At 55.3% G+C, this 23,014-nt stretch overlaps 1 protein-coding gene across 1 annotated transcript in view; it reads left to right on the top strand.

Moving 5' to 3' along the window:
• Positions 1 to 21,968, top strand: part of Igf2r (insulin like growth factor 2 receptor) — a 96,185-nt gene extending 74,217 nt beyond the window's left edge. Inside the window, exons 37-48 of the mRNA XM_015498684.2 lie at positions 1,983 to 2,144; positions 3,230 to 3,437; positions 3,745 to 3,891; positions 4,768 to 5,002; positions 5,659 to 5,795; positions 10,239 to 10,353; positions 11,457 to 11,603; positions 12,267 to 12,454; positions 14,672 to 14,858; positions 18,543 to 18,695; positions 19,445 to 19,514; positions 20,250 to 21,968. Coding sequence (XP_015354170.2) covers positions 1,983 to 2,144; positions 3,230 to 3,437; positions 3,745 to 3,891; positions 4,768 to 5,002; positions 5,659 to 5,795; positions 10,239 to 10,353; positions 11,457 to 11,603; positions 12,267 to 12,454; positions 14,672 to 14,858; positions 18,543 to 18,695; positions 19,445 to 19,514; positions 20,250 to 20,666 — 2,166 coding nt within the window. The 3' untranslated portion in view covers positions 20,667 to 21,968. The remainder of the gene's footprint in view (positions 1 to 1,982; positions 2,145 to 3,229; positions 3,438 to 3,744; positions 3,892 to 4,767; positions 5,003 to 5,658; positions 5,796 to 10,238; positions 10,354 to 11,456; positions 11,604 to 12,266; positions 12,455 to 14,671; positions 14,859 to 18,542; positions 18,696 to 19,444; positions 19,515 to 20,249) is intronic.
• Positions 21,969 to 23,014: the final 1,046 nt, after the last annotated feature.

Genomic DNA, 23,014 nt, shown 5'->3' with positions numbered 1-23,014 from the left:
TCAAAGGGTACGAAACACCTGCCTTGGGTAACGAGCTCAGTGTGCATCTGGGTCTGAGGAATGAGTGCTTTCATCCTGCGTGGAGGCTTGTTGGAATTCAAAAACTTGTGACCTTTGAGTGTAGAAATGGCACCCAGCATTGGCTACATGTATTTAAGGGTCTTACTTTTTTTTTTTTTTTTAAACTGACTTCCTCCTTATAGAGAGGTCAGATTTTTGGGCATCATTTGGAACTTAGTCTAAATTCAAAGGTCAGCAAAGAACAAAAGCACAGTTTTGGAAGTTATTGACCTTTCTGGTGCTTTTTAAGAATAAGACCAACTTCCATTACAATGAGAACTGTTCTGTGATGAAGAGTTTGTGTCTGTCGGTTGGTTCCCTTGAGCCCTTCCCCGCAGTGTGAAAGGAGTCAAAACGGGAGGGTCCGGCTCCTGTGTCTCAGTGACTGGGGTGGCAGGTCCAGCTACTGCTCCCACGGGCAGCTCTTCCTGGGTAGCGCGGCCTCAGCCCTTGTTCTGTGCTTCTGGGGCCCTTGAGGCTCTGAGAACTTGTCACCCCTTTGATAATGAGTACTGAAGCTTCTTAGGATCTGCATTTGTCCCATCTATTGTGAAAATTCATACAAACTGCTACAGAAATATCCATGAGCTTGCACAGGGTTTGGGGGTTGTGCTATGTAATGGAAATAACAAATCCTGCATGGCCTCTGAGAATCCTAAACGCCATGGGTCCCCAGGCTCATCTCACCCTGAGGGGTGCAGGTGATGAATTATGGTCTCGATGAAGGTGATCCTGGCATCCTTTAGCTAGAGCAGGTTTGATGGGAAGGTCACTGTGCTGGACATGGATGTGCTGACAGTGGCAGGAAGTGACCTGGTGGCCCCCGGCACGAGGAAAGAACAGTTGTTGGGGGAAACTCCCATTGCTGCCCCTGACTGCTCTGTGCAGAGGCCCAGGGAACCTCCCAGCCCTCAGCTGTCCCTGTGCATGAGTCCTGAGGGTGTGGCACGGTGCTGAGTTACCAAGAAGCAGGGAGCTGCCCCATCGTGAGCATATCTGCATGCTTGTGGGTGTCGTCTGCACTGCTTCAAACACTCAGCATATGGCAGGTGGACAGAGCCCCTGTCACTCGGCCCTTCGTCCCTCCTTGGTCACAGACCCCCTCTTCAGGGGAGTCAGATTATGTCACACAAGCAGATAAGCCGGAACTGTCCTTGGCTTTAAGCTGGCGTCAGGTGGAATGTGGTGGAATTAGGGGATGTGATTTAGGAATTCCCAGAGCAGCTGCCCCGTGAGAGTGGACATGCTCACTTGGTCTTAGCAATGGCATCTCATGCTGAATGTGTCCAGTTTTGGAAGGATTCTGAGTAGACTTTCTTCCCTGAAGTTTCCATCTTTAGTGGAAGTACTTTTCCATTTGAATCGTAGGAAAAGAGGTTTTGTGTGGCAGTGGCTGGTGGAGCTCCCAGCCGCGTCATCTGTTTCTGCTGCTCTAAGGGAAGAATAAACAGCCAGATTCAAAGTACTTGGCCTGTGGGATGTCTGGCCACATGGTGCCTTGCCCCTCCCTGGTCACATGCATCCCCAGCATCTGGACACTCGCCCCTCCTTAGCAGTGGTGATGTCCCCCTCACAGACTTGTCTCTGGATGTTGAAAGACACCCTTTCTCCTATGAACCACGGTGCGGCACGTCCCCCACTGTCCTCTGTCTCTAAGCAGGGAGTGACAACCTGCAGCTAGCAAGGGTGTTATAGGGCTGTGCGAGCAGTCAGAGGTGCCAGCCTGCACCCCAGGACTGTGTTGGTCCTGCTTGGTGTTCCCTGGGGAGCTGCCCCTATGGGTCACAGGTCCCCATTGATCCCCGCAACTGTGGCTGCAGCCCTGCCCTCCTGGACACCCGGTAGGGGTTCAGGGAGTGCAGCGTGTGGCTGCCGTGCTTGGGCCCTGTGGTCTTTAAGACCTGTACTCTTCCTGACCACAGGGAACTCCTAAGCTGATAAGGACCAGCGAGTGTGACTTTGTGTTCGAGTGGGAGACGCCGGTCGTCTGTCCAGACGAGGTGAAGACAGAGGGCTGCGCCCTGACGGACGAGCAGTTGCTCTACAGCTTCAACCTTTCCAGCCTCTCCAGGAGCACCTTCAAGGTAAACAGCTCTTCCACAGCCTGGCTGCCTCTCGTCCCGCCTGGTGGCTCCACCCTGACAGTGCCTGGTGTGTGCAGCTCCGTGTGGGGCAGGAAGGCGGCTGGAGTGTTGGCCAACGGGCACGGCCGGCGCTGGGTTGCAGCTTGTGGGTTAGAGAGTTTCTGAGCTTCAAGAAGATCAAATGACCCTGTGAGGCAGGCGATGAGACCCTGTCACAGATGGAGAACAGACGAGGCATCTTGGGACATGCAGGGGACCACACATCCACGGGGCAGGGTCAGATCTAGCTTGGCTGGCAGAAATCCAGAAGGAATGGCTCTTCATCAGCCTGGCTTTTCGTCATAGAGGCAGCTGTCTTCCGGCCAGTGGTGTGACGTCAGGAAGAATCTGGCAGCTGCCCCTGTGTGAGAAGAACTTGGTGTGCAGCTCCCTGTGCCGGAGCCCCCGGCCTGTGTGTCTGCGCATCGGCCGTCAGCGAGGTCTCTGTCACTGCCAGCATAGCTGCTAGACCTCTTAGCTGAGTCCGTCCAGGGTGTGGGCTGGGCTACAGGGCTGCTCCTGCCTCAGCCTGGCAGCCAGAGAGTGGCTAGCCCTGGTGTCCCTGCTGGAGCCAGTACCCTGGTTCCTGGGACACAGCCTCAGGTGTGTGGCAGGGGGATCCTGGGAGGACAGAGTGGGCAGGAGAGCAAGTGCACGTTTTCATGTGGAGCATCTGCTGGGCTCTTGGCTCAGTGTCCCAAGTGAGGAGGTGCCTGCTTCAGAAAGCAGGATGAGCCTGGGGTCTCATAGCGGGCCCCTCTCTTCTGGCCCAGTTGAGGAGGACAGGTTAGCAGCCACATTGGGCCCCCACAATCCCGGGGAGAAGCCAGAGAAAGGAAGACGGTCTGGGCCGGAGGGGCGGCACCTTGTGGTGGCCACTCAGAGGTGCCTGGAGAAGCCCAGGGCATTCCTGTTGCCCTCCAGGTGGCCCTGAGGCACCTGGGTGTAGCTTGTGGCCACCACTGCACAAGCTGCAGTGGCGCTTCTAACTGGGAGTCCCAGGTGCTGCCTGCAGTCATTGCCACTTGTGCTGTCTGTCCTTGCAGGTGACGCGAGGGTCACGCACGTACAGCGTGGGGGTGTGCACCGCGGCAGCCGGCCCGGAACAGGGTGGCTGCAAGGACGGTGGCGTCTGCCTGCTGTCCGGGAGCAAGGGGGCGTCCTTTGGTCGGCTGGCATCCATGCAGCTGGACTACAGGCACCAGGACGAAGCGGTCATTCTGAGCTACGTGAATGGCGACACTTGTCCTCCAGGTGAATTTTAAATCCCTAGTAAGTGTGAGAGTAGGCCTAGCAGCGGGAACAGTCCGAGGAGTGAGCTTTAAGCCCTGTGAGTGCTAGAAGCTTGGGCTTGAACCGGACGGGTCACGTGGCTTCCTCGGGCGTGAGGGCCCCTGCCACGATGCGCTCGTCCCGTCAGGTGCCCTTCGGGTTTCGGCAGGCGCATCCCAGTTGTCCTGGGTGGCTCGGGCCGAGGCTCCCTTAGGTCTTCTTCCGGGGGTGGCCTTGAGTGGCTGCCGTCACTGAGCCTGGGTCTTTGGGATGTTCTTCGTCATTCCAGAAACGGAGGCGGGCGACCCCTGCGTCTTCCCCTTCACGTTCAACGGGAAGAGCTACGAGGAGTGTGTCCTGGAGGGTCGGGCGAGGCTTTGGTGCAGCACCACCGCCGACTACGACCGGGACCACGAGTGGGGCTTCTGCAGGCAGAGTGAGTGGCGGCGCGGCCTTGGTCCTGTCGCGCTCCGTTCAGCCCAGAGCTTGGTGGACGTGCGGGTGGCCGGGGCATCGTCCTGCCGTATATGTCTCTTTCCCTTCTTGGGACTGTTGCCCACAGGAAACGCTGTAGTTGCTCTAGGTGGAGATGAGCTGGGCCCCTCCCTGGCCTGGGGACTCGTGTCCACTGCGGTGCTCAGCCCTGGAGGTTGAGAGTCATGCCCAGCAGAATCACTGCCTGTCACGGGTCAGGGCGGCTGGCGAATTCAGGAGAAGCCAGGGGCTCATGGTGGCCTTTTGTCTGTGTGGCACACACGGGGTTCAGTGGCTGGGAGGGGCCGGGGCCTCGGGGCCGTATTTAGCGCCCTTGCTCCTGTGAAGCCTGGTGCCCCCTCTTGTGATGGGAGTGTCAGGAAGAGCGAGAGGAGGTCACTGTGTGAGGATCTGTCGTTCTGGTAAATGATCAGGACACGTTAGGAGCTGAGGTGTAAGTTCACGAGGGACAGCTGTGCTTCTGCTGCTGGTTTTGATGGAACACCAGTTACTCCTGGTCCCTGATGACACTGAACTTTTAGGAGTGGCAGATATTTTGTGCTCATCGCTCTGGAATCAGGTGCTGAAGCTCAGTGAGGAGTGCCTTAGCTACACCTAGGGGACAGCCCGGGGACAGGAGTTGGGAGGAGCTGGGCGAGGGTGAGCTGCGGGTGAGGGACCGCCCGGTGACAGGAGAGTCAGGAGGAGCCTGGTGAGGGAGGGGCTGCACCTGGGGGACAGCCCCGTGACAGGAGAGTCGGGAGGAGCCTGGCGAGGGTGGGGTGGGCGCCCGGGGACAGCCAGACGGGAGAGTCGGGACACGCCTACTGCTCCCTAGCCAACAGCCACCGGACGTCTGCGATCATATTTAAGTGTGACGAAGACGAGGATATCGGGAGGCCGCAGGTCTTCAGTGAAGTCCGTGGGTGTGAAGTGACATTTGAGTGGAAGACGAAGGTCGTGTGCCCGCCCCGGAAGATGGAGTGCAAGTTCGTTCAGAAGCACAAGACCTATGACCTACGGCTGCTCTCCTCCCTCACTGGGTCCTGGTTTTTCGTCCATGAAGGAACCTCGTGAGTACCCGCCGCACACAGGTGGGAGCTTAGGGTCCCCCCACGGTTGCTGGCTCATCGTGGTTCAAAGTCACGTACGTGTGGTGCTGATGGTACCTGTCACTGTGGTTGTGCTCCTGGAGGCAGCCCAGAATGTCACCTGTGCCTACCGAGTGGCTGTGCAGTCAGAGGAGCGTAGGTGGGTGAGCAGAGATGACCCCTCAGACCCAGAAGCTGGGCAGGCTGAACAGGTCAGCTTGCCCCTTGCTGGACGGGCCACCTGCTGCTGAGTGTGGGCGGGGGGTGGACCTTCTCAGTTCTCTGGCAAGAGCTCCCTAGGCTTTGCCTCTGCCGGCTTGGTTCATTGTCCTGACCGTGCCCTGTGGGGCTGCCCTCTGCTCTCCAGGGCCTCACCGCAGGGCGGGCCGTGAGCTGGAGGAGGAAGTAGCATGAAGGATGGTGCGCGACTTGCCAGGATTGGAGCACTGCCCGTGCCCCGCAGGCTCCTCGCTATGCCCCGTGTTGGTCTGCAGCAGGTGGCGTGGGCCACTCCCTTCCTCAGCGCTCCTCGCTCTGTGGCTCGTGGGCCTGGAAGAGCTGTGTCCGATCTGCCTCCAGCGAGGAGGTGGAGCCAGGGTGGAGACCTCCCTGCTCACCCCTCCTTTGTCTTGCTGTAGGTACTTCATAAATCTGTGCCAGAGAATATACAAGGGGCCACTGGACTGCTCGGAAAGAGCCAGCGTCTGCAAGAAGAGTGCGTCTGGTCAAGTGCAGGTCTTGGGACTCGTCCACACGCAAAGGCTGGATGTCATAGGTGAGGCTCCGAGTCCCCGTCTTGCTTGGTTCCAGGGCCTAGACTGGAAGACGGAGCTATCCTGAGGTGGGAGGGTGCAGGACCGTGGAGGGTGCAGGACCGTGGCGGGAGCATCCTGTTGTGATTTCCGTCTCTGAAATTTTGGCAGTTACTGGAACGTGGAGGTCTGTGCCAGTTTGTATTCCCTGAGACTGCAGGTCCAGACTGAGTGTCCAGTTCCTCTCAAGGTTGTGTTCCACAAATGGTTCTGTTTCGGAGGGCAGATAGTGGCATGAGGACTTAGTGGAGATAGTTCAGGGTACATTTTCTTGATGATTTGGAAAATAGATGGTTTTAATGGCTTCGACAGAGGGTTCATTGTGCAGTTGGTTGCTCAGTTGGTTGTTCTTCCCTGATGGAAGGAGGTTTGCTGGAGGCACAGCTTGTGCCTGTGAGGCTCCAGTGGGATTCTGGGGCTCGTGCTGATTAAGCTACAGGATGACTAAGTGAGCTTGAGATGTGGAAATGGAGAAAGAGAATTCTGAGGAAATAACTGTAACCTTTGGTAAAAATCAAACCGAGGCTCTGCAGGTTGCAGCCGAGGGAGAAGCCAAACCCCCCGAAATCACCCTCCCTGTGGAGAGTTGGGTTCTATTGCCGCTGTTGCCGCACTGCTCAAGAAGGGGCTGTGAGCCAGAGTTTCCAACACAGACTTTGGGGAACGCATTCAGACCATGGCGTTCTGCCCCCAGCTTCATGTCCCCTCATGTGAAGTACGTTTGTTCCAACCCAGTGTTGCAATGGGCAAAGGTGTGACTTATGCAGGCCAGTGGGAGAAACAAAGAATGTCCACGTGCTTCTGCCCTAGTGAATGCTTTATTCACTCAAATCACTTAATACAACTTAACTCTATAGGTTCTTAATCAAGAAAATGATAATCCTTAATGCTAGGCACTGCAGTACACATAATCAGTTCACAGAAACAATTCCAGATTAATGAATTCACAGCACACAGTTCTGGATTAATTAATTCTGAGCACTGCAGACATACTTAATCATGCCAGGCTCATGACAGACATTCCCTCTGTGTGCTGAGTTCAAATGTCAGATCAAAAGTCTCGAGGCTTAGGCTTGAAGTCCAGCGGGTGTGCACTCACTCAGACCATGGCAGGCTTCTCCTGGGGTGGAGCTGACGGCCGGCTGAGGAGAGGGTCAGCTGAGGAGAGGGTTGTAGGGAGACTCACCAGGGACAAGATGTGGCTGTAGAGTTTTGAGAGCGGTGAGGAAGATGCAGAGGATCAGCAAACGATGACAAGTGTTGGGATGTCAGTCCAGGTCCTCGTCAGGCCCTCAGCATGAGGGCATCAGTATCCGCTGGCTGAATGTCTGTTCATTTGCTCATTATTTATACCAAATTTGGGGGCTTTTAACGCCTCCCCGCTTCAGTCCTTACCAGCTGCCACCAGATCTCCAGTGACATCATTTCTCCCGGAGTTAGAACATCCGGTCTGGTGGTCTTCACCTGATCTTTTGGCCTTTCCCTCTTATTGGGCGAGGGCAGCCTGCCAGAGGCTTCACTCTGAGTTTGTCAGGGTGGGGAAGTGACTGGTTTGTGCCTCAGGGCCACACTGGAGGGCTCTGTTAGGCGTGCCTGGTGAGGCTGCAGGTTTCAAACTGGAGTTTTAAAATGGAGTTTCTTGGGTTCAGGCCTAAGGCCATCCTCATACCCAGTAACCTCAAAAGTTTGTTCTGTCACCAATCTAGAAGTTCAGAGTCCATTTTCACCTAAATTGTACGTGGCCGAGCTCCGGACACAGTCCATCCTGAGGCAGACGACCCTCTGGCTGGAAGCCTGTGGAACACAGCACGTTGTGTGTTTACAGAATCTAACGCAGAGATGGGCAGAGCATAGCCCTTCTATTACCAAAGGGATAGCAGGCCCCAACAGGGCAGAGAACGTTACATCTTAAGGCTCCAGCTTGATCTTCCCTCCCTGTGCCCACTCCTGGGCACCCTGGGACCAAGCGGCTGCCAGGTCCAGGGGCAGCCCCACCCCTCAGCCTTGCTGCCTGGTTGCAGCCTCGAGCTCTTCCAGGCCTGTGTTGGGTGTCGGTGGCTCTGCACTCCTGTGGCCTCGAGGCTGCTCGGTTCACACAGTTCCACTAGGCCTTGTCCTGCTGGGGCCCCATGCGGTGCTCCTGTGTCGGGTGTCTGCCTGGGCCCCCAAGCTGTCTGGCTCAGCCTTTGGTGTCTAGGTGGAGGTCACTGAGGCCCGTGTACAGCAGGACTCCACTGGGCTGCCAAGAGTACAGTGGGATGCAGGGGACACCCCAGGGGTACGGGGGCCCAGGCGGTGAAGGCTGAGCTCCTGAGGGCACCTCTGGGGACTTCCCTCAAGGTCTCCTTTTGTCTTGAAGTCTCTGAAATGCCTTTGGGTGTCCTTTTGCCTTGGTGCACACGGCACCGCTTCCTCCCATCCACGGGAATCTGCCCGGCAGGGACATGTGGCCGGCCTTGGTGTACTCTCTGGAACCTGCCTTTCGTTCTCTAGCTGGCCAGGGTGGCAGTTTTCAAAGGTTTTCTTTCTGTTTCTCTCTCAATTCTGCTGCACGTCGTTTCCCGCCTCTCCTTGACTGGGACAGCTGGGCGGCCCGTGGCACCGCAGTGCTCTGTGCCAGGCGCTCTGGCTCGCTGCTCTCAAGCCCTGCCTTCCTTAAAGCCCTAGGACTCAGCAGTGCTCGAGTGGTTTGCGGCCCTGTGACAAGGATGGCCTTGCCCCAAGGGTGGCTTCCTGCTGCCGCACCCCTTGGTGCCCGGCCCCTGTCCCTCAGTCCCTGGGGCCGGGGGCTGTGCTGTCCTGCCCCCTGCCTCCCAGTCACCCAGGGGTTTCCCAGCCTGCTCCTGCACATTCTCCCAGCCTCCCCGGGTCACGCGGCCCAGGTGCATGACGGTAGCACCCCTGCTCTCAGGACCAGTGTTCTGCCAGGCCATTTGTGCTGCTATCACAGAACACCTGGATTGAGGTGATTTTTAATAAGCAGGGATTTGTTTTTCACAGTTCCGATAACTGGAAGTCCAAAGTCAGGGAGCTGGCATCTGGGGGGGGGGCCTTCCTGCGACACCATCCGGAGGGAAAAGGGCAGAAGAGGTGGGAGGAAGGGGTAGGGTCCGAGCTCCTCCTTCCTCGGGACCCCTCTCCCATGACAACGGCCTCGTCGCCTGTTGAACGCTCCGCCTCTTGGCACTGCCACACTGGGGCTAAGCTTCCAACACACGAGCTTTGGGGTCACGTCCACATAGCAGTTCTCCACTGTGTGGGATGGAGCATAAACCAGGTCACAGGGAAGACCTGGGTGAAGGTTGCGTGTGTCACCGGGTAGCGTGCGGCATCTGTACTGTGTGACTCAAGCCTGTGCTTGTTCTGTTTCTCTCTCAACTCTGTCTTCACATCGTTTCGCTCACCGGAAATAGAGAACGCCCATTTCCTGGGACTCCTGAGTTTTTCCTTAGAGCAGTGGAAATTTTCTACCAAAATTTTTTATTCAGAAACCCAATATTTAAAACAAACTGAACTGGAGCACCTCTGAATTTGGTGCATGGCTGAGAACTGAGCCATCTCACCTCCCATCCGCAATTCGTCCCTGCTGCCTTGGCCTCTGTCTTTTGGGGGCCAGGTCATTTCGCCCGTGTGCTCCTGTGCGTGTGGGGTCTGTGGCTCTCAGACACGGCCCTCCGTAAGACGTACTCCTGCCCTGTGGTGGCGTGTGTCTGCTGAGCCAGGCCAGGCCCTGGCTGCTTGCAGGACAACAGCAGTGGTACTGCTGCAGTGACCTGGCCACAGCACGTGGGTTGGCACTTGGTTGCCACGCCACCCAGGATCTTTGCCACTTAAGAGTATATGCCCATTTTTCTCTTTGATTCTGGAAGTTACAAGGCTTATTGATTAATTTTCCCTCTAATGCCACGTTCAAAGGTAGAGCTTGACTTAATCCACAAAACCCAAGAGTTGCTCTCTGGGTTAGGTTTCTCCCTCTGACCCTTGCTCTGTTGTTGTGAAGACGCTCAGATGAGGGGCCAGGCAGGAAGGCTCTAGAGTGGCACTGAACTTGTGTGGGTAGCAATGGTCACTGCCGTTACCTAAGGTCTTGCATGGGATTCCCATGGTGGAGCGCTTGCCCTGCACCCAGATTCCTGAATCACATGGGTTGGGAGAGTGTTTCCATTCTGAGGTCAGCATTCCAACACATGGAGCCTGTGAGTGAAGGACGTGAGTTGGAGGCCAGGCCTGTGGCCGTGGTGATGGTGGTGCAGGCCAGGCGGCCGCCCTGCATGACAGTGCTGAGAGCAGGTGGATAACCCTCCGTGGAGCTGCACACGTGTTTTGTTGTTGCCCCGAAAGTAGGTGTGATCTCTGACATTGAGGCTTTTCCAGTGCACTCAACTAATGTCATTTTCCTGTTTCAGATGACAAAGTTGTTGTCACTTACACAAAAGGCTATCGCTGTGGTGAAAATAAGACTGCGTCCTCTGTGATAGAGCTGACCTGTGCAAAGACAGTGGGCAGGCCTGCATTCAAGAGGTAAGGAGAGGGGGCTCGGCGGGCTCTGCAGACTGCTCTCTGGTTTCCATGTGGGGGTTTGGCGTACGCCCTCGGGCCAGAGGATTCGGGTTGTCAGTGTGGGGAGGGGCTGGCTCTTGAGACTAGGGGCCAAGGGACCAGGGCTGCCCTCCATGGGAGGGAGTCCCAGGTGGAATGCTGACACACAGTTACCGACCAGTGCGATTTCCCTGGCCTCACTGTCCTTAGAAAATATGCTCCTGCTCTGGGTTTATTGCTCTGTGAGCCAGCTGAGCAGTGTGTAACTGGCCACTGTCTTTAAATGTCAAAGTAGAACCAAGGGCCTTGATGGTACCACTCAGCTGCTCAAGCAGTGGGACCAGCAAGCACCTGGGGTGTTCTTAGGCTGTCTTGGAATTCTCCAGGAAGCAGTGTGTGGTGCTAGGAGTTTGGCCAACAGGGGGAGCAAGTGAGCTGCTGTCTGGGAAGAGGCCTGCAACTTCTGGAATCTGGGCTTGGAAAAGGGGAGTCCCAGAAACTGTAGAAGGACTTCTCCTTTTTGGTAGAGGGGACTGCCCCCAGGGCTCTTAACTGAGCTACATCCCCAGTCCTTTTATTTTTTATTTTGAGACAGGGTCTTGCTAAGTTGCTGAGGGTCTCACTAAGTACTAAGGTCCGTCTTGAACTTGTGATCCTCCTGCCTCAGCCTCGTGAATACCTGGGATACAGACATGCACCTCGGTACCCAGCATCAAAGGACTTTTCAATATGTAAATCTGAGAAGTTTGTGAATTAGAAATTCTAAAGTCTAGGAGCAGATTTTAAATGTTGAACAGGGTCTAAATTTTAAAGCATTTGTATGGAATGCGTACCTGAGTTTCACATCACTGATATGCTGTGCAGTCATCCTCCTTATTATGGTGCTGGGAAAAGGTGAATCAACAACCTTCCTGGCCCCGTTCTGACCCCAGGATTGCTCCGTGTGGGGCCAGCAGGTGTCCTGGGAGGCCCAGCTGCAGTCAGGGAGCCTCTGGGTCCAGGGCTCCTTCAGGGCCTCAGCAGGTTTCTGGTAGTTGTTTGCGTGTCTGGCCAGAGGGTGACCGGCGTTGGTTTTCTCCCTTTAGGTTTGATATCGATAGCTGCACCTACTACTTCCGCTGGGACTCGCGGGCTGCCTGCGCTGTGAGGCCGCAGGAGGTGCAGATGGTGAACGGGACCCTCACCAACCCTGTGAATGGCAAGAGCTTCAGCCTTGGGGATATTTATTTTAAGTAAGTGAAACCTTTCCCTTCTGAGCATTAAAATGTACTCAAGCTAAGCCAGCAGTTCCCTACCTAACGGGAGCCCTGTAAGATAAATAGGTCTGTGTGTCTGAGTTACGGTTGCTGAAGTGGTCATCATTATTTTGCTTAAACCAAAGGGAAGCATTACTCAACTATTAAGGTTTAGCGCCAAAGATGGTGAATTCTCATGAGTGTAAAAATAAGGTCCCCCTCCTTCCTCACTTCCTGGGAAGCCTGGGGTCGAAGCCAAAGCTGTCTGGAAGCATGGCTGAGCAGGAGTCGTCTGGGCTTACCAGTACGTGGGGATGGAGGTCTGTTCAGCAGTGTCCCTGGGCTGCCGTGGGGTGCACTGGCCCTGGTGACCAGCCATGCCCACTGGCTGTACAGGGCAGCGTGAAGTGTGTGTGGCACTGGAGGTGGCATTGGAGAAGTGGCTTCTGCCAGAGTGTGGACCCAGCGGGGCAGGACAGTTAGATGGCAGATGGAAGTTGGTGCCCTAGTCGCTGCGGGGTCACGGAATTGCTGCCCTGGTTTGGAACAAGGAGACAGGAGGCATCCTGGACCCTGCAGCTCCTCTGGGGACTGGGGGTCGTGTGGTCATGTTTAAGTGTCCTCCCTGAGGGATTTCTGAGTCACTGTGTGTCTTCGCAGGTTGTTCAGTGCCTCTGGGGACATGAGAAGCAACGGGGACAACTACCTGTATGAGATCCAGCTCTCTTCCATCACCGGCTCCACTAACCCCGCGTGCTCCGGAGCCAGCATCTGCCAGGTCAAGCCCAATGATGAGCGCTTCAGTAGGAAAGTGGGCACCTCCGACAGAACCAAGTACTACGTGCAAGGTACCGCTGCGCTCCTGTTGGGCTCCATGCCGACGTCCCGGGAGGGCCCAAACGTTCATCCCGAAACCGCCTCCAGTGGAGTCTCAGATCAGGGCTATGATAGAAACCCGGTTGGGTGCTGCGGTTTTCAACACAGATCCCAGGGTCCCCGCAGGACCTGGGCATCCTGTGTGGGTGAAGCTCAGCTCAGCTAACACAGTGGGAACCAGGGCAGCCGGAGGGGCGGCCGGAGGCAGCAGCATCGCCTTTGACTTGGTTGTAGGCCTGGCACTGCCTTCTTAAGTAATATGAGGACATTAGAGGGGAGCGGGGGGCCGCACACAGCACCAGAAGCATCCCAGGGAACAGCGGGAGGTGCCGCCAGCCTGAGCGTGAGAATGAGCGTGAGGAGAGGCCTTGTCCTGGCTGATCATGAGAGAGTGTTCTGGAGGGCAGTGTGTGTGATTTTGTTTAAACAATTCATGTTTTGCTCTATACCTTTTCTATTTGACTTTTGAACCATCTGGATGTCTTAACTTTCAAAGTATGTTGGAAAGCCCAGCCTGCTCTGGGGTAAGGCTGAGAGAGCCCTGCCAGGGGGAGGCCGCCTGCCAGGTCGGTCCTAAAGGAAGCACCTGTCCAGTGCCCCAGTGCTAAGCATGTCGCTGGTGCAGTGCATAACCCGGGCGCCCTAGATGGCCGGGCGATACTGGCACTGGTTACAGAGTGTGACAGGCCTCGGGCATCAGGAGCCATGCTGTGTGTCTGCTCGCAGCAGCTGCAGTCCCTGGGGAAAGGGAAGGGTGCACATGCTGCTGTGTGGGCTGGTGCTCAGCCAGCTCCGTCCCTCCCTCATCATCCCACAGTGTAGAGTGAACACCTCCTTCTCCTTTCTTATACTTCAGTGACTCCTCCAGTAATTTGGGGTCAAAAGTGAAGGTCACACTGTCTGGGTGTGCCTCTTGCTGTCCCACATCCTCGGCGTAGGAAGAGCTGGGTTAATGTTGGTTGCCAGCTGTGGGATTGCATTGCAAGCCTTTGAGGTGCCCCCTTAGGCAGAGGAGGAGAGGCCAAGTCCCCTTCCTGTATGGCTCAAAGGACCTCCATCCTGCAGGCCTCTGGTCCCCCAGCTCATGGCTCCAGCCATCTGTCCTCCATGAGCTCCGTGTCCTTCTGAAGCCTGGTGGCTTGATCTGGGCAGCTCCTTTGTTACTCCTCTGCCAGAGCCACCTCCATGCCTCCTCCTTAGGAAGCCGCCCTTCACGAGCCAGGGTTCCCGCCTCCTGGTGGGTCTGGGGGAGTGCTGTGCTGGTGAGGAGTGCAGTCCCTCGCTCCCCACAGGGTCTGCTCTGGAATCCCAGCCCTCGGGGTTCTGTGTGCCACGTGCTGTGTGTTGACACAGTCTCTTTCAGACTCCTCAGTGTTCCCCTTTCCTGCACCAGAAAGTGGCGTTGGATTCCTGGTTCTTGAAGAAATGCATGTGAAATCTGCTCATTCACTGCAGCAGGAAAGGGAGCCTGCGGAGCCCTGTCCCTGTCTGGTTGGACAGGCAGGACCATCTGTTCAGTTCCTGCTTCAGCCACCCTGCGTGGGGACATGGCCACCAGCCACATAGGGTTCCCCTTGTGCTGACGCCATTGGCAAGCTCAGGGGCTCCCAGACCTGCCCTCCCATTTTGTGATTTGACACAAGAGCTCACAGCACTCACTGGGCACATTGGCCTCGTGCTCACGGCGTTTCAGCAGAACCACAAGGATGGCAAGCCACCATGAGAAGACCCCACAGGCATCATCCAGTCCACGGGGGTCAGAGGCCTGGGCCTTTGCTGCGATCCCCACACTAATGCGTGGCACCCTGGTATCCAGAACCTCTGTGGGGCTCCTGGGGATAGGCATGATTGATTGGTTGGTCTCAGTCACCAGGTGGACAGGTGGGGCCTGACCAGTCCCACTCCAGACCCTGCCATTAGCCAAGGCTGGAGGCCAGACCTCTTCAGGGGGAGGTCAAGTCTTTAGTGCATGCTTATTGTTTAGGACAGGAGCTGTGTGAATCTGCAGCAGGAAACTTTTTTGTTGTTTGTTTTTTAAGCTCTGAAGGCAGAGTGTTGGTGGGTGGGACATTTGATGACATATCTTGACCTGTGATTATGAGTCTGTGTCAGCTTTTTGCAGACAGTGAAGTGTCAACTCAGTCCCTTACTGAGAGGCCGATGTGACAGTGCCCTTTCCTCCTTGACAGATGGTGATCTGGATGTGGTGTTTGCCTCTTCCTCCAAGTGTGGGAAGGATAAGACGAAGTCCGTCTCTTCCACCATCTTCTTCCACTGCGACCCTCTGGTGAAGGATGGGATCCCAGAATTCAGTCACGAGACCGCCGACTGCCAGTACCTCTTCTCCTGGTACACCTCGGCCGTGTGTCCTTTGGGGTAAGTGGCGTCCTGGGTGCCTGGCAGGCATACCCCTCTCTGCTCAAGGTGCAGCTCAGGGGTGAGTCTGAGCGTGTTCCCCCGTGCAGAGTACTCAGACACGCACACAAAGTGGAAGAGGACAGACCTCCTGCAGCCAGCGCCCTGCTTCAGTGGTCAGGAGGCGGGAGGCGCCTCTGCACGTCCTTCTCATGACCTACAGCTCTGGCACCTCTGCCGAGGACCTCCTGTAATGGATGGTCTCTTCTTGGTTCACTCTCTTCCTGCTTTCCCCGGCCACCATCCCATAAGCCTTCTTTCCTCTGTCCTGTGACCTTGAGATCAGGAGGAAGACGAACCCTCAGCATGTCATTACCTAAGAAGGGTGCCACAGCCATCAGGCAGCAGTGGCAGGGGTGACGGGGGACTTCTGGTCCCGCTTCTTAGCTCCTGTCGTTTCATTTTCACTTCCCTTGGGGGCTAGCTCAGCAGAAGATGGCTTTTTCCTAATTTGTCCCAGGCACGTGGACACAAGGACTCTTGCCTGCAGCATCACAGAGGGGTCTTGGGGCTGAGGTTTCACTCACGACACTTTAGCTTGTGAATATGTGTGGTGTTTGGGTGAGGTCATGGCAAAATACAAGGGTTAAAACTAGAAGTTCATTGTGAAAGAAGCAAAATGCGAACCAAGAAAAACGTTAAAATTTAAAAATGAGCTTCCGGCACTGTTGGTGGAGGCAGAGATGCGGTAAACTGTTTTACCCCACCCTCTGCATGGAGGAGAACAGCCTCAGTCAGGCCTGCGGTGACTGGCAAATGGGGGCACGCCCTGAGGGCACAGTCCACAGGGCTTCAGGGATCCATGTCAGAGCCAGAGAGGAGCTTCCACGGGAGGCTGTGGAGTTGCTTAAGCCCCTTAGCAGGTTGGTAACGCAGTGAACGCTGGGGAGGGAAAGCATGAAGTACCCACAGCAGGCACACTGCCCGCTGGAGGCCGCTATCCTGGCTCCTGCTGCGATGGATGACAGGGCGTGGTGGCTGTGACCGCCACGTGGCGGTCAGGCAGAGCAGTGTCTGCGTGGCTCCCCCGCAGTCTCCCCTCACATTTTATCCAAGTATAGTTGTACCTTTTTTAAAAAAAAAAAAATAATAAATATTTTTAGCTATAGATGGATACGATATCTTTATTTTATGTGGTGCTGAGAATCGAACCCAGTGCCTCACACATGCTAGGCAAGCACTCTACCACTGAGCCACAACCCCAGCCGAATTATAGTTGCACCTTTTAAAATCAGATATAAATGTGGAAGACGGGTAGCGGTTGTCCTAACCGAGGGCCCTTAGTTCTCTCAGCTGTCTCCTGTGCACTCACCTCCGTGTTCCTAAGGAGTGTGTTTAGGCTTTGTTGACCTCCTGCAAGGCCAGGTAGAATCAGCTTTCTCAAGCTTTCTCTCACCATCCCCTACCTTCCCAAAACGGCTGTTCACAGTTTTGCAATAATCAGTGCAGATGTATTTATGCTTTTACAACATAAAGAAAAGAACTTCCATAAAGTTAAAAACCTGCATCTGCAGATGGAGGGGCCCACCACTTGCCCCGCACAGGTGCAGCAGCCACAGAGAGGTCCACGGTTGGGAAGTGCCACACCAGTGGGTGTGAGGAAGACTGGAAGCTGTAGGGAAGCTCATTTACTGAATTCAAAAACTGTTTTTTAAAAATATTTAATTTCTGGTTACAGTTGGACACATACCTTTATTTTATTTATTTTTATGTGGTGCTGAGGATCGAACCCAGGGCCTTGCTAAGCAAGTGCTCTACTGCTGAGCCCCAGCCCAGCCCGGATTAAAGAACAATTTAAGAAGGATTATGATATTGGACAACAATATCAGTAAGCTGTATGTAAGCAGTAGAGTTTCTTGTTAGTTGGGAGGACCAGTTTTAGACTTTTTATCCTGGTATGTATGCCAGTACTTCAGAAATAACCAACACAGTAATAGAAATAAGCACATAACCTCAAACAGTAGAGAAGAAAAGGTGCAATAAAGAAACTAAAGTCTCTGCAGGAAGACAAAAACGGGAGCAAAACAGAAAATGAGAGACAAGTAGAAATGACCTAAGGTGGTGGGAATGGTTGTCAGTGTCAGTCATGGTGGTGATGTCCACAGGCTGACCTTCTCTTACAAGACACGTGGTGGTGGTGGTGGTGGTGGCGGGGTTCTTAAGAGCATCTGAATTTGCAGGGAGTGCAGGAAGCCTGAAAAGACCAGAGGTCAAAGGCTAAGAAAACAGGCCAGGCCAACCACAGTAGGAAGGGAGGCTAGACCAGTGGTCGGACACCGTGAAACAGTGGAGAAAAATCTCTCGGGAGAGGGAGGACTGCTGGTTTTGCAAGGGCCAGCTCCCTTGCAGATACAGAAGAGCTGAACTCAGCCCACCTGGGCCAGGAAAGCAGAAACCCACAGAACCACACTTGGAATGAGGCCTCCTTTGCTGGTGTTTGCTGGGTCAAGTTCGCAAAAAGTAACACGGTGAAAAGACGAGTTGAGCAGGCAGACAGAGAACCCTGTTCCCAGCCGCTGGGAGGCACATTCTCCAGCTCAGCCCCACTTAGCAAACTGTCACAGATCAACCACGGAAGGGCGGGTCCCTGAGTGGCTACATATGGACTCTGTACAGACTCAACACCTGACCCAGCTAAGTCGGGCACCAAGGTAGCCGATAACCAGGAAGTAAGTACAGCTGGGAACAGACGCCCCGCCCAGCGTGAGGAAGACCTTGACACAGCCTGAGGACCCTGGGTGATGGACCTGGGCTGGGCCGTCCCGGGCTCCTGAGCAGCTGCACTGGTTTGGCTGGTCTGCTTCCGGCTTTGAGGGGAGAGGCCTTTGGGACTGAGACCACTATCCACGCAGAGGCCAGTGGGTAAGGCCCAGGGGCCTAGTCACTCAGAATGCCAGTCCCTCCTGCTCTTCCTTGCCTTTGTGGTGCTGTACGAGGCCGCTCGGGGAGGCTGAGCTTCTGAGCCTGGTGGCTCAGCCATCGCTTAGTTGCTCTGACTCAGTTATTTTGGAGCCAAACTTGTGACGGTTAAGTCAGTTTCTGAAGGAGCAGCCATACTGTGGGCAGCTGTTCCAGCGGTGTGTGGTGCGTGAGGCTGTGTCTCATCCCGAGTGGCCAGGTACCTCCATCACTGGGGAGGACCAGGACCCTGTTCTGCCGTTCTGTGTCTGCATGTGGTGACCCTGAGTGACGGGAAGCCGGCAGATGAGCAGCCTCAAGGCCTAACCCCGCCGTCCCAGAGCAGAAGGGGAGTTAGCCAGGCGTCCCCCACCCCACGCTGCCTCCTTTGTGTCCCTCCCTTGAACTCTTCATGTCATGAAAGTGCGCTGATGTCCCTGCAGTTCTGAATGTCGGAGCGTGGGGTTGGTGGAAGGCCTGGGGTGCTTCACCCGTGCTCCTCCAGGTGGGCGGGGCTTGAGAGGCCACTGCCTGGCGTCCGTGCCCAGGCCAGCTTCTTCCAGGTTCTCCCCGCCCAGTTTTTGTTGGTGTTTTTCGTGTCCACTGGATCCGCTTTCACTGGCCGGGTGGAGACTGGCTGGAGTCTGTCCAGCCAGGGCTGGCCCCTTCCTGGGAACCCTTCAGTGCTGCTGTGGCGGTTGCGCCATCGAGTGACTTTGTGGCTTCCTAACTTGTGACATCCTCCAGGGTGGGCTTCGACGGCGAGAGTGCTGGACCAGACGGGCAGGGGCACAAGGGGCTCTCGGAGCGGAGCCAGGCCGTCGGGGCGGTCCTCAGTCTGCTCCTGGTGGCGCTCATCGGCTGCCTGCTGGCCCTGCTGCTTCACAAGAAGGAGAGGCGGTGAGGAGCACGTCCTGACGGGGCGGCGGGGGCCGGGGGCGGTTCAGAGTCAGGGTTCGGGAGTCCCACTGCAACAGCGCTCCACGTCCTTGGTTCAGAGCTCCGTGGAACTCTGAGCAGGCTCCACAGTGGTGCTAAAGGTCTGCGCACCGCGACACGGGCGAGTGGTCGCCCAGCGCTGTGGCGCCATCCTCGGGCATGGTTCACCCATGTCGTACACCTTGGCTCCTGGCCCGGCCCATGCAGAGCCAGGACACTGAGCTCCTGATGTGCCCGTCCCCTCCCAACAAAGGGAGAAGTGGTTGGGGTGGGTCTCAAGTTCAGGAGCGGGGCTCCGAGGCGCGACAGTGTGAGCCGGCCTCTGGGTACTCCCAGCATCTACCTCTCATCCTGCAGCCCTGGGACGCAGCAAAGTGGTCTGGTGTAGTCACACATGAAAAATTAGAAACCAGATGTGAGTGACACTTTGTAGAACTGTGACCACTGAGAGGTGAAGCAGGATCTGAGCCCTGCTCTGTCTCCTTCCCAAGCCTGTGTTCTTCCCACGAACCACGAACAGCATCCGTTTACAGGCTGGCTGTCATCATTGGTGGTCACTCAGAATGCCGTGCCCTGGAGGGTGATACGTGCTGGGCATGTAGCCTTGTGACCCAGTCCTCAGCAGCTGCAGACGCTGGGCAGGCGGGCTGTGGTGGGTGTGGAGGGGGCTTGTTCTACCCTGGACCAATGATGGTCTCCATTTTCAACAGGGAAACCGTGATTAACAAGCTAAGCAATTGCTGTCGAAGAAGCTCAAATGTGTCCTACAAATACTCAAAGGTACTCGTCAGCTGAGCCTCTGGGGCCTGCTTGCCCGCTCATCAGTCAGTGCCCATGGTCAGCACCAGGGCGTGTGCTGCCCGGAAGACCACACGGGTGGGGGAGGAGGCTTGTCCTTCACTCAGCCCTCACCCAGCACCGTTGCTGGCTGTCCCCTCAAGTCTGTCCCGCCGGGGGGGCAGCTGGTTTTCTTAGGAGTGTTCGGTGCTTGGGCTGTCTGTGTTGGGGCTGTTCTTAAGACGCTGTGGTGGTGGAAATGGTAACTCCCAGAGGAGGCCCCACCTAGGGTAGTACTACATCCGGCTCCCCCTGCACTTTGCATTGCCAGATCGCCTCTAAAACCAGACTCTGGCAGAGTCCTCCCTGTGGCTCTCCACACACCACGTGTCCCCACCCCTGCCACTGTCGGCCCCTTGCCATCCGTGGGTCTCCTGGAAGAGGCCTCCTGCCCAGCACTGTTGAGGGGGGGTGGGTCCGCACAGTGCTTCTAACGCTCCTGCAGCCCTCCGGCATGGCCTGCTCTTACTGTGAGTGGGCAGTTGTCACCAGCCCTGCTGGGGCCTGGGACCTGGAGGCCCAGGTGGGGACAGGGACAGTGATGGGCAGGTGTTCACTCTCTCCCTGGCTCCTGCAGCAGGGTGGCCCCTGATGTGGGGAGGACGCGCAAGCAGAACAGCAGAGGGGAGAAGGGTGTCTACTGGGGCTCATGTGCCCTCTGCTCTTGCTTCCTGGCAGGTGAACAAAGAGGAGGAGACAGACGAGAACGAGACGGAGTGGCTGATGGAAGAGATCCAGCTGCCGGCCCCAAGGCTGGGCAGAGAGGGGCAGGAAAACGGCCACATCACCACCAAGTCCGTGAAAGCGGAGGCCCTCACTTCCCTGCACGGGGATGACCAGGACAGCGAGGATGAGGTCCTGACCATCCCAGAGGTGAAAGTTCACTCAGGCAGAGGAGCCGGGGCCGAGAGCTCCCAGCCCGTGAGGAACGCACCGCGGAGGGCCCTTCGGGAGAGGGAGGACGATCGGGTGGGGCTGGTCCAAGGCGAGAAGGCCAGAAAAGGGAAGCCCAGGCCCGGACAGCAGAAGACGGGGACCTCAGCCATGCTGGCGTCCTTCCACGACGACAGTGACGAGGACCTTTTACACATCTAACTCCGTGGTGCCTACAGGAGCGCGTGGAGCCGTGGGACAGCCAAGCACCTCCAACCAAATAAGACTTCTACTCGATGCTTCTATAGTTTGCCTTTAACAAAAACTGCTCCAAAGGGAAGAGTTTTTGTGACGGGGGGAGGGTGAAGGAGGCCGCACCACTCCTTCCTGCTGGTTTACAGGCCTCGGGACAGGCCTGCTCGAGTGGCCGGCGGGCGGTACCTCGTCCTTCCCACGCTCCGCCGCTCAGCGCCGCGCCAGTGCCGGGCCGGGCATCCGGAGCAGCGGCCGCGTCGAGGGAGACCCTTGCTGCTTCAGACCTGTAGGGTATCTGACCATTACTTAGCATCTTAATTCTCTCCCCCTATTTATTGACTTCGACAATTACTCAGGTTTGCAAAAAAGTGAAAATAGCTCCAGTTTCTTCCTGCCGGCAAGGTGGGCTCCGCGGCGAGAGGGCGGCTGTGCGGGCGGACTTGGGGGCTCGAGCTGGCCGGCAGCGTGCGCAGAGCTGGCGAGCGAGCGCCATTCTGTCTCTTCCTTTCTGCTTCCGTTTCTCGAGGGCACACACGGTGCACAGGGTCCCCGAGTGCCTGGGTTTGGGGGTTCGCCTGTTCTATGCCTGTGGCTCTCTGCAGGACACCTTCAACCCCAGTGGCCGCAGCACATTCATCAGTATTGCTTCCGCTGGCTGGCGAGCTCCACAGCCCACCCAAAGATTGGCTTTGTTCTTTTGTCTTTCTGTGCCTGTGAGTGGAGTTGAGATATCAGGAAGGAACTTCTCTCCAGGTTTGGGCTGTAGGTCTCATCTCTTCAGAGTCTCATAATATACCACCTTTACTGTGCTTATTTTTTTAAGAAAAAAAAAACGGTTATCAACCATTCGACCTATAAAAAGCCTTAATATGCACAGTGTGTGACTTACAGAAATCATGTGAGACTGTGGGCCAGCATCTCGCCCCGCGCTGTGCTTGGATCCGGCTCCTGGAGCCGAAGCCGGGGCACCCAGGGCTGCAGGATGGAAGGGCGGCCGGTGTTCCTTCTCTGCTGTGGACTCCTTTCTCAAAGTGTTCAATGAATGACTTTTCTCGCATTGTAGAATTGTACATAGACTCAGTGGTATTCATATACTGAAAAGCAAACCACCCTACAGAATTTCTTGGTTTGTGCCCAGTTTGGCTGGCTTGTTTGATTTCAACATGAGTGTATTTTTTAAAATTGATTTTTTTCTCCTTTTTTTTTTTCCCAATCAACTTTACTGTAAAATACAGTATTCAGCAATTTCAATAAAAGATAAATTATTAATTGGGCGTTCTCGCTTTTTTCCTCCTTGATAGTGAAAAACTTGCTGAGCTAGTGGCCAGTCTGGCCTTCTGTTGTTCAGAACATGTTTGCATTTGGGTGTTAACTTCAGTGTCCTGTTGAGCAGTGCTGAAGTTTCCCTCCGTGTGTTCCCCGTTGCTTGGTCCTTTGGTTCCTGTGTGCCTTCTCTCAGCTTTATCCAGATCTGATGTCCTCATTCTTTCTAGTGGAACTTAGTCTCTTGTTGACCAAAACAAGGACTACGGTCATTTTACAGTTCTACAATAAAGCATCTTTGTATGCAACCCTACCTACCGTGGGAGTGTTCCTCCTGAATAAATTCACTGGTCTCCTCTCAACTTACTGATTAGTTGTTGAGAGTTTACCTACATGTTGACATAAAACAGAAAATTACTATAGTGTCTCCTGTTTTCCAGCTTCTCCGAGGTTTCAGGTACCCTTGGTCAGCTGTCATAGAAAAATATTAAAGGAAAGATTTCAGAAATAAACAATTCATAAGTTTCAGGTTGTGCACTCTAATGAACAGATGAAATTTTGTGTTTTCCCACTCTGCGTACATGTGCGTCATCTCTTGGTGCAGTGTATCCACTTCATATATACTGTCCACCTGTTAGTCACTAACTAGGTATCATCGTGGATCTGGCCATGTTTGGTTTTGTGTGTGTGTGTGTGTGTGTGTGTGTGTGTGTGTGTGTGTGTTGGGAGGTAACTGGAGGTTAAACCCAGCTTCACACATGCAGGCAGGTCCTCTACCACTTAGCTATATTCTCAATCCTTTTTACTTCTAATTTTTGAGAGAAGGTCTCTCCAAGTTGTCCAGGCTAGGCTTGAAGTTGTGATCGCCCTGCCTCAGCCTCTTCGTAGCTGGGATTACAGGTGTGTGCTGACATGCTCAGCTTCTCCATCTCATCGCTAAATCACACGTTGGTTTTACCTTTTGTGTGCACATGTGATTTACAACATTTCTCCTGAGACAGGTGCCGCAGGGTCTTGTGAAGGTTTACGTCATGATCCAGGTCACTGCCGCT

Source organism: Marmota marmota, unplaced genomic scaffold, assembly GCF_001458135.2.
Source record: "Marmota marmota marmota unplaced genomic scaffold, marMar, whole genome shotgun sequence".
Lineage (NCBI taxonomy): Eukaryota > Metazoa > Chordata > Mammalia > Rodentia > Sciuridae > Marmota > Marmota marmota.
Note: the sequence above shows the minus strand (reverse complement) of the source record. Positions and strands in the feature narration are given on the sequence as shown.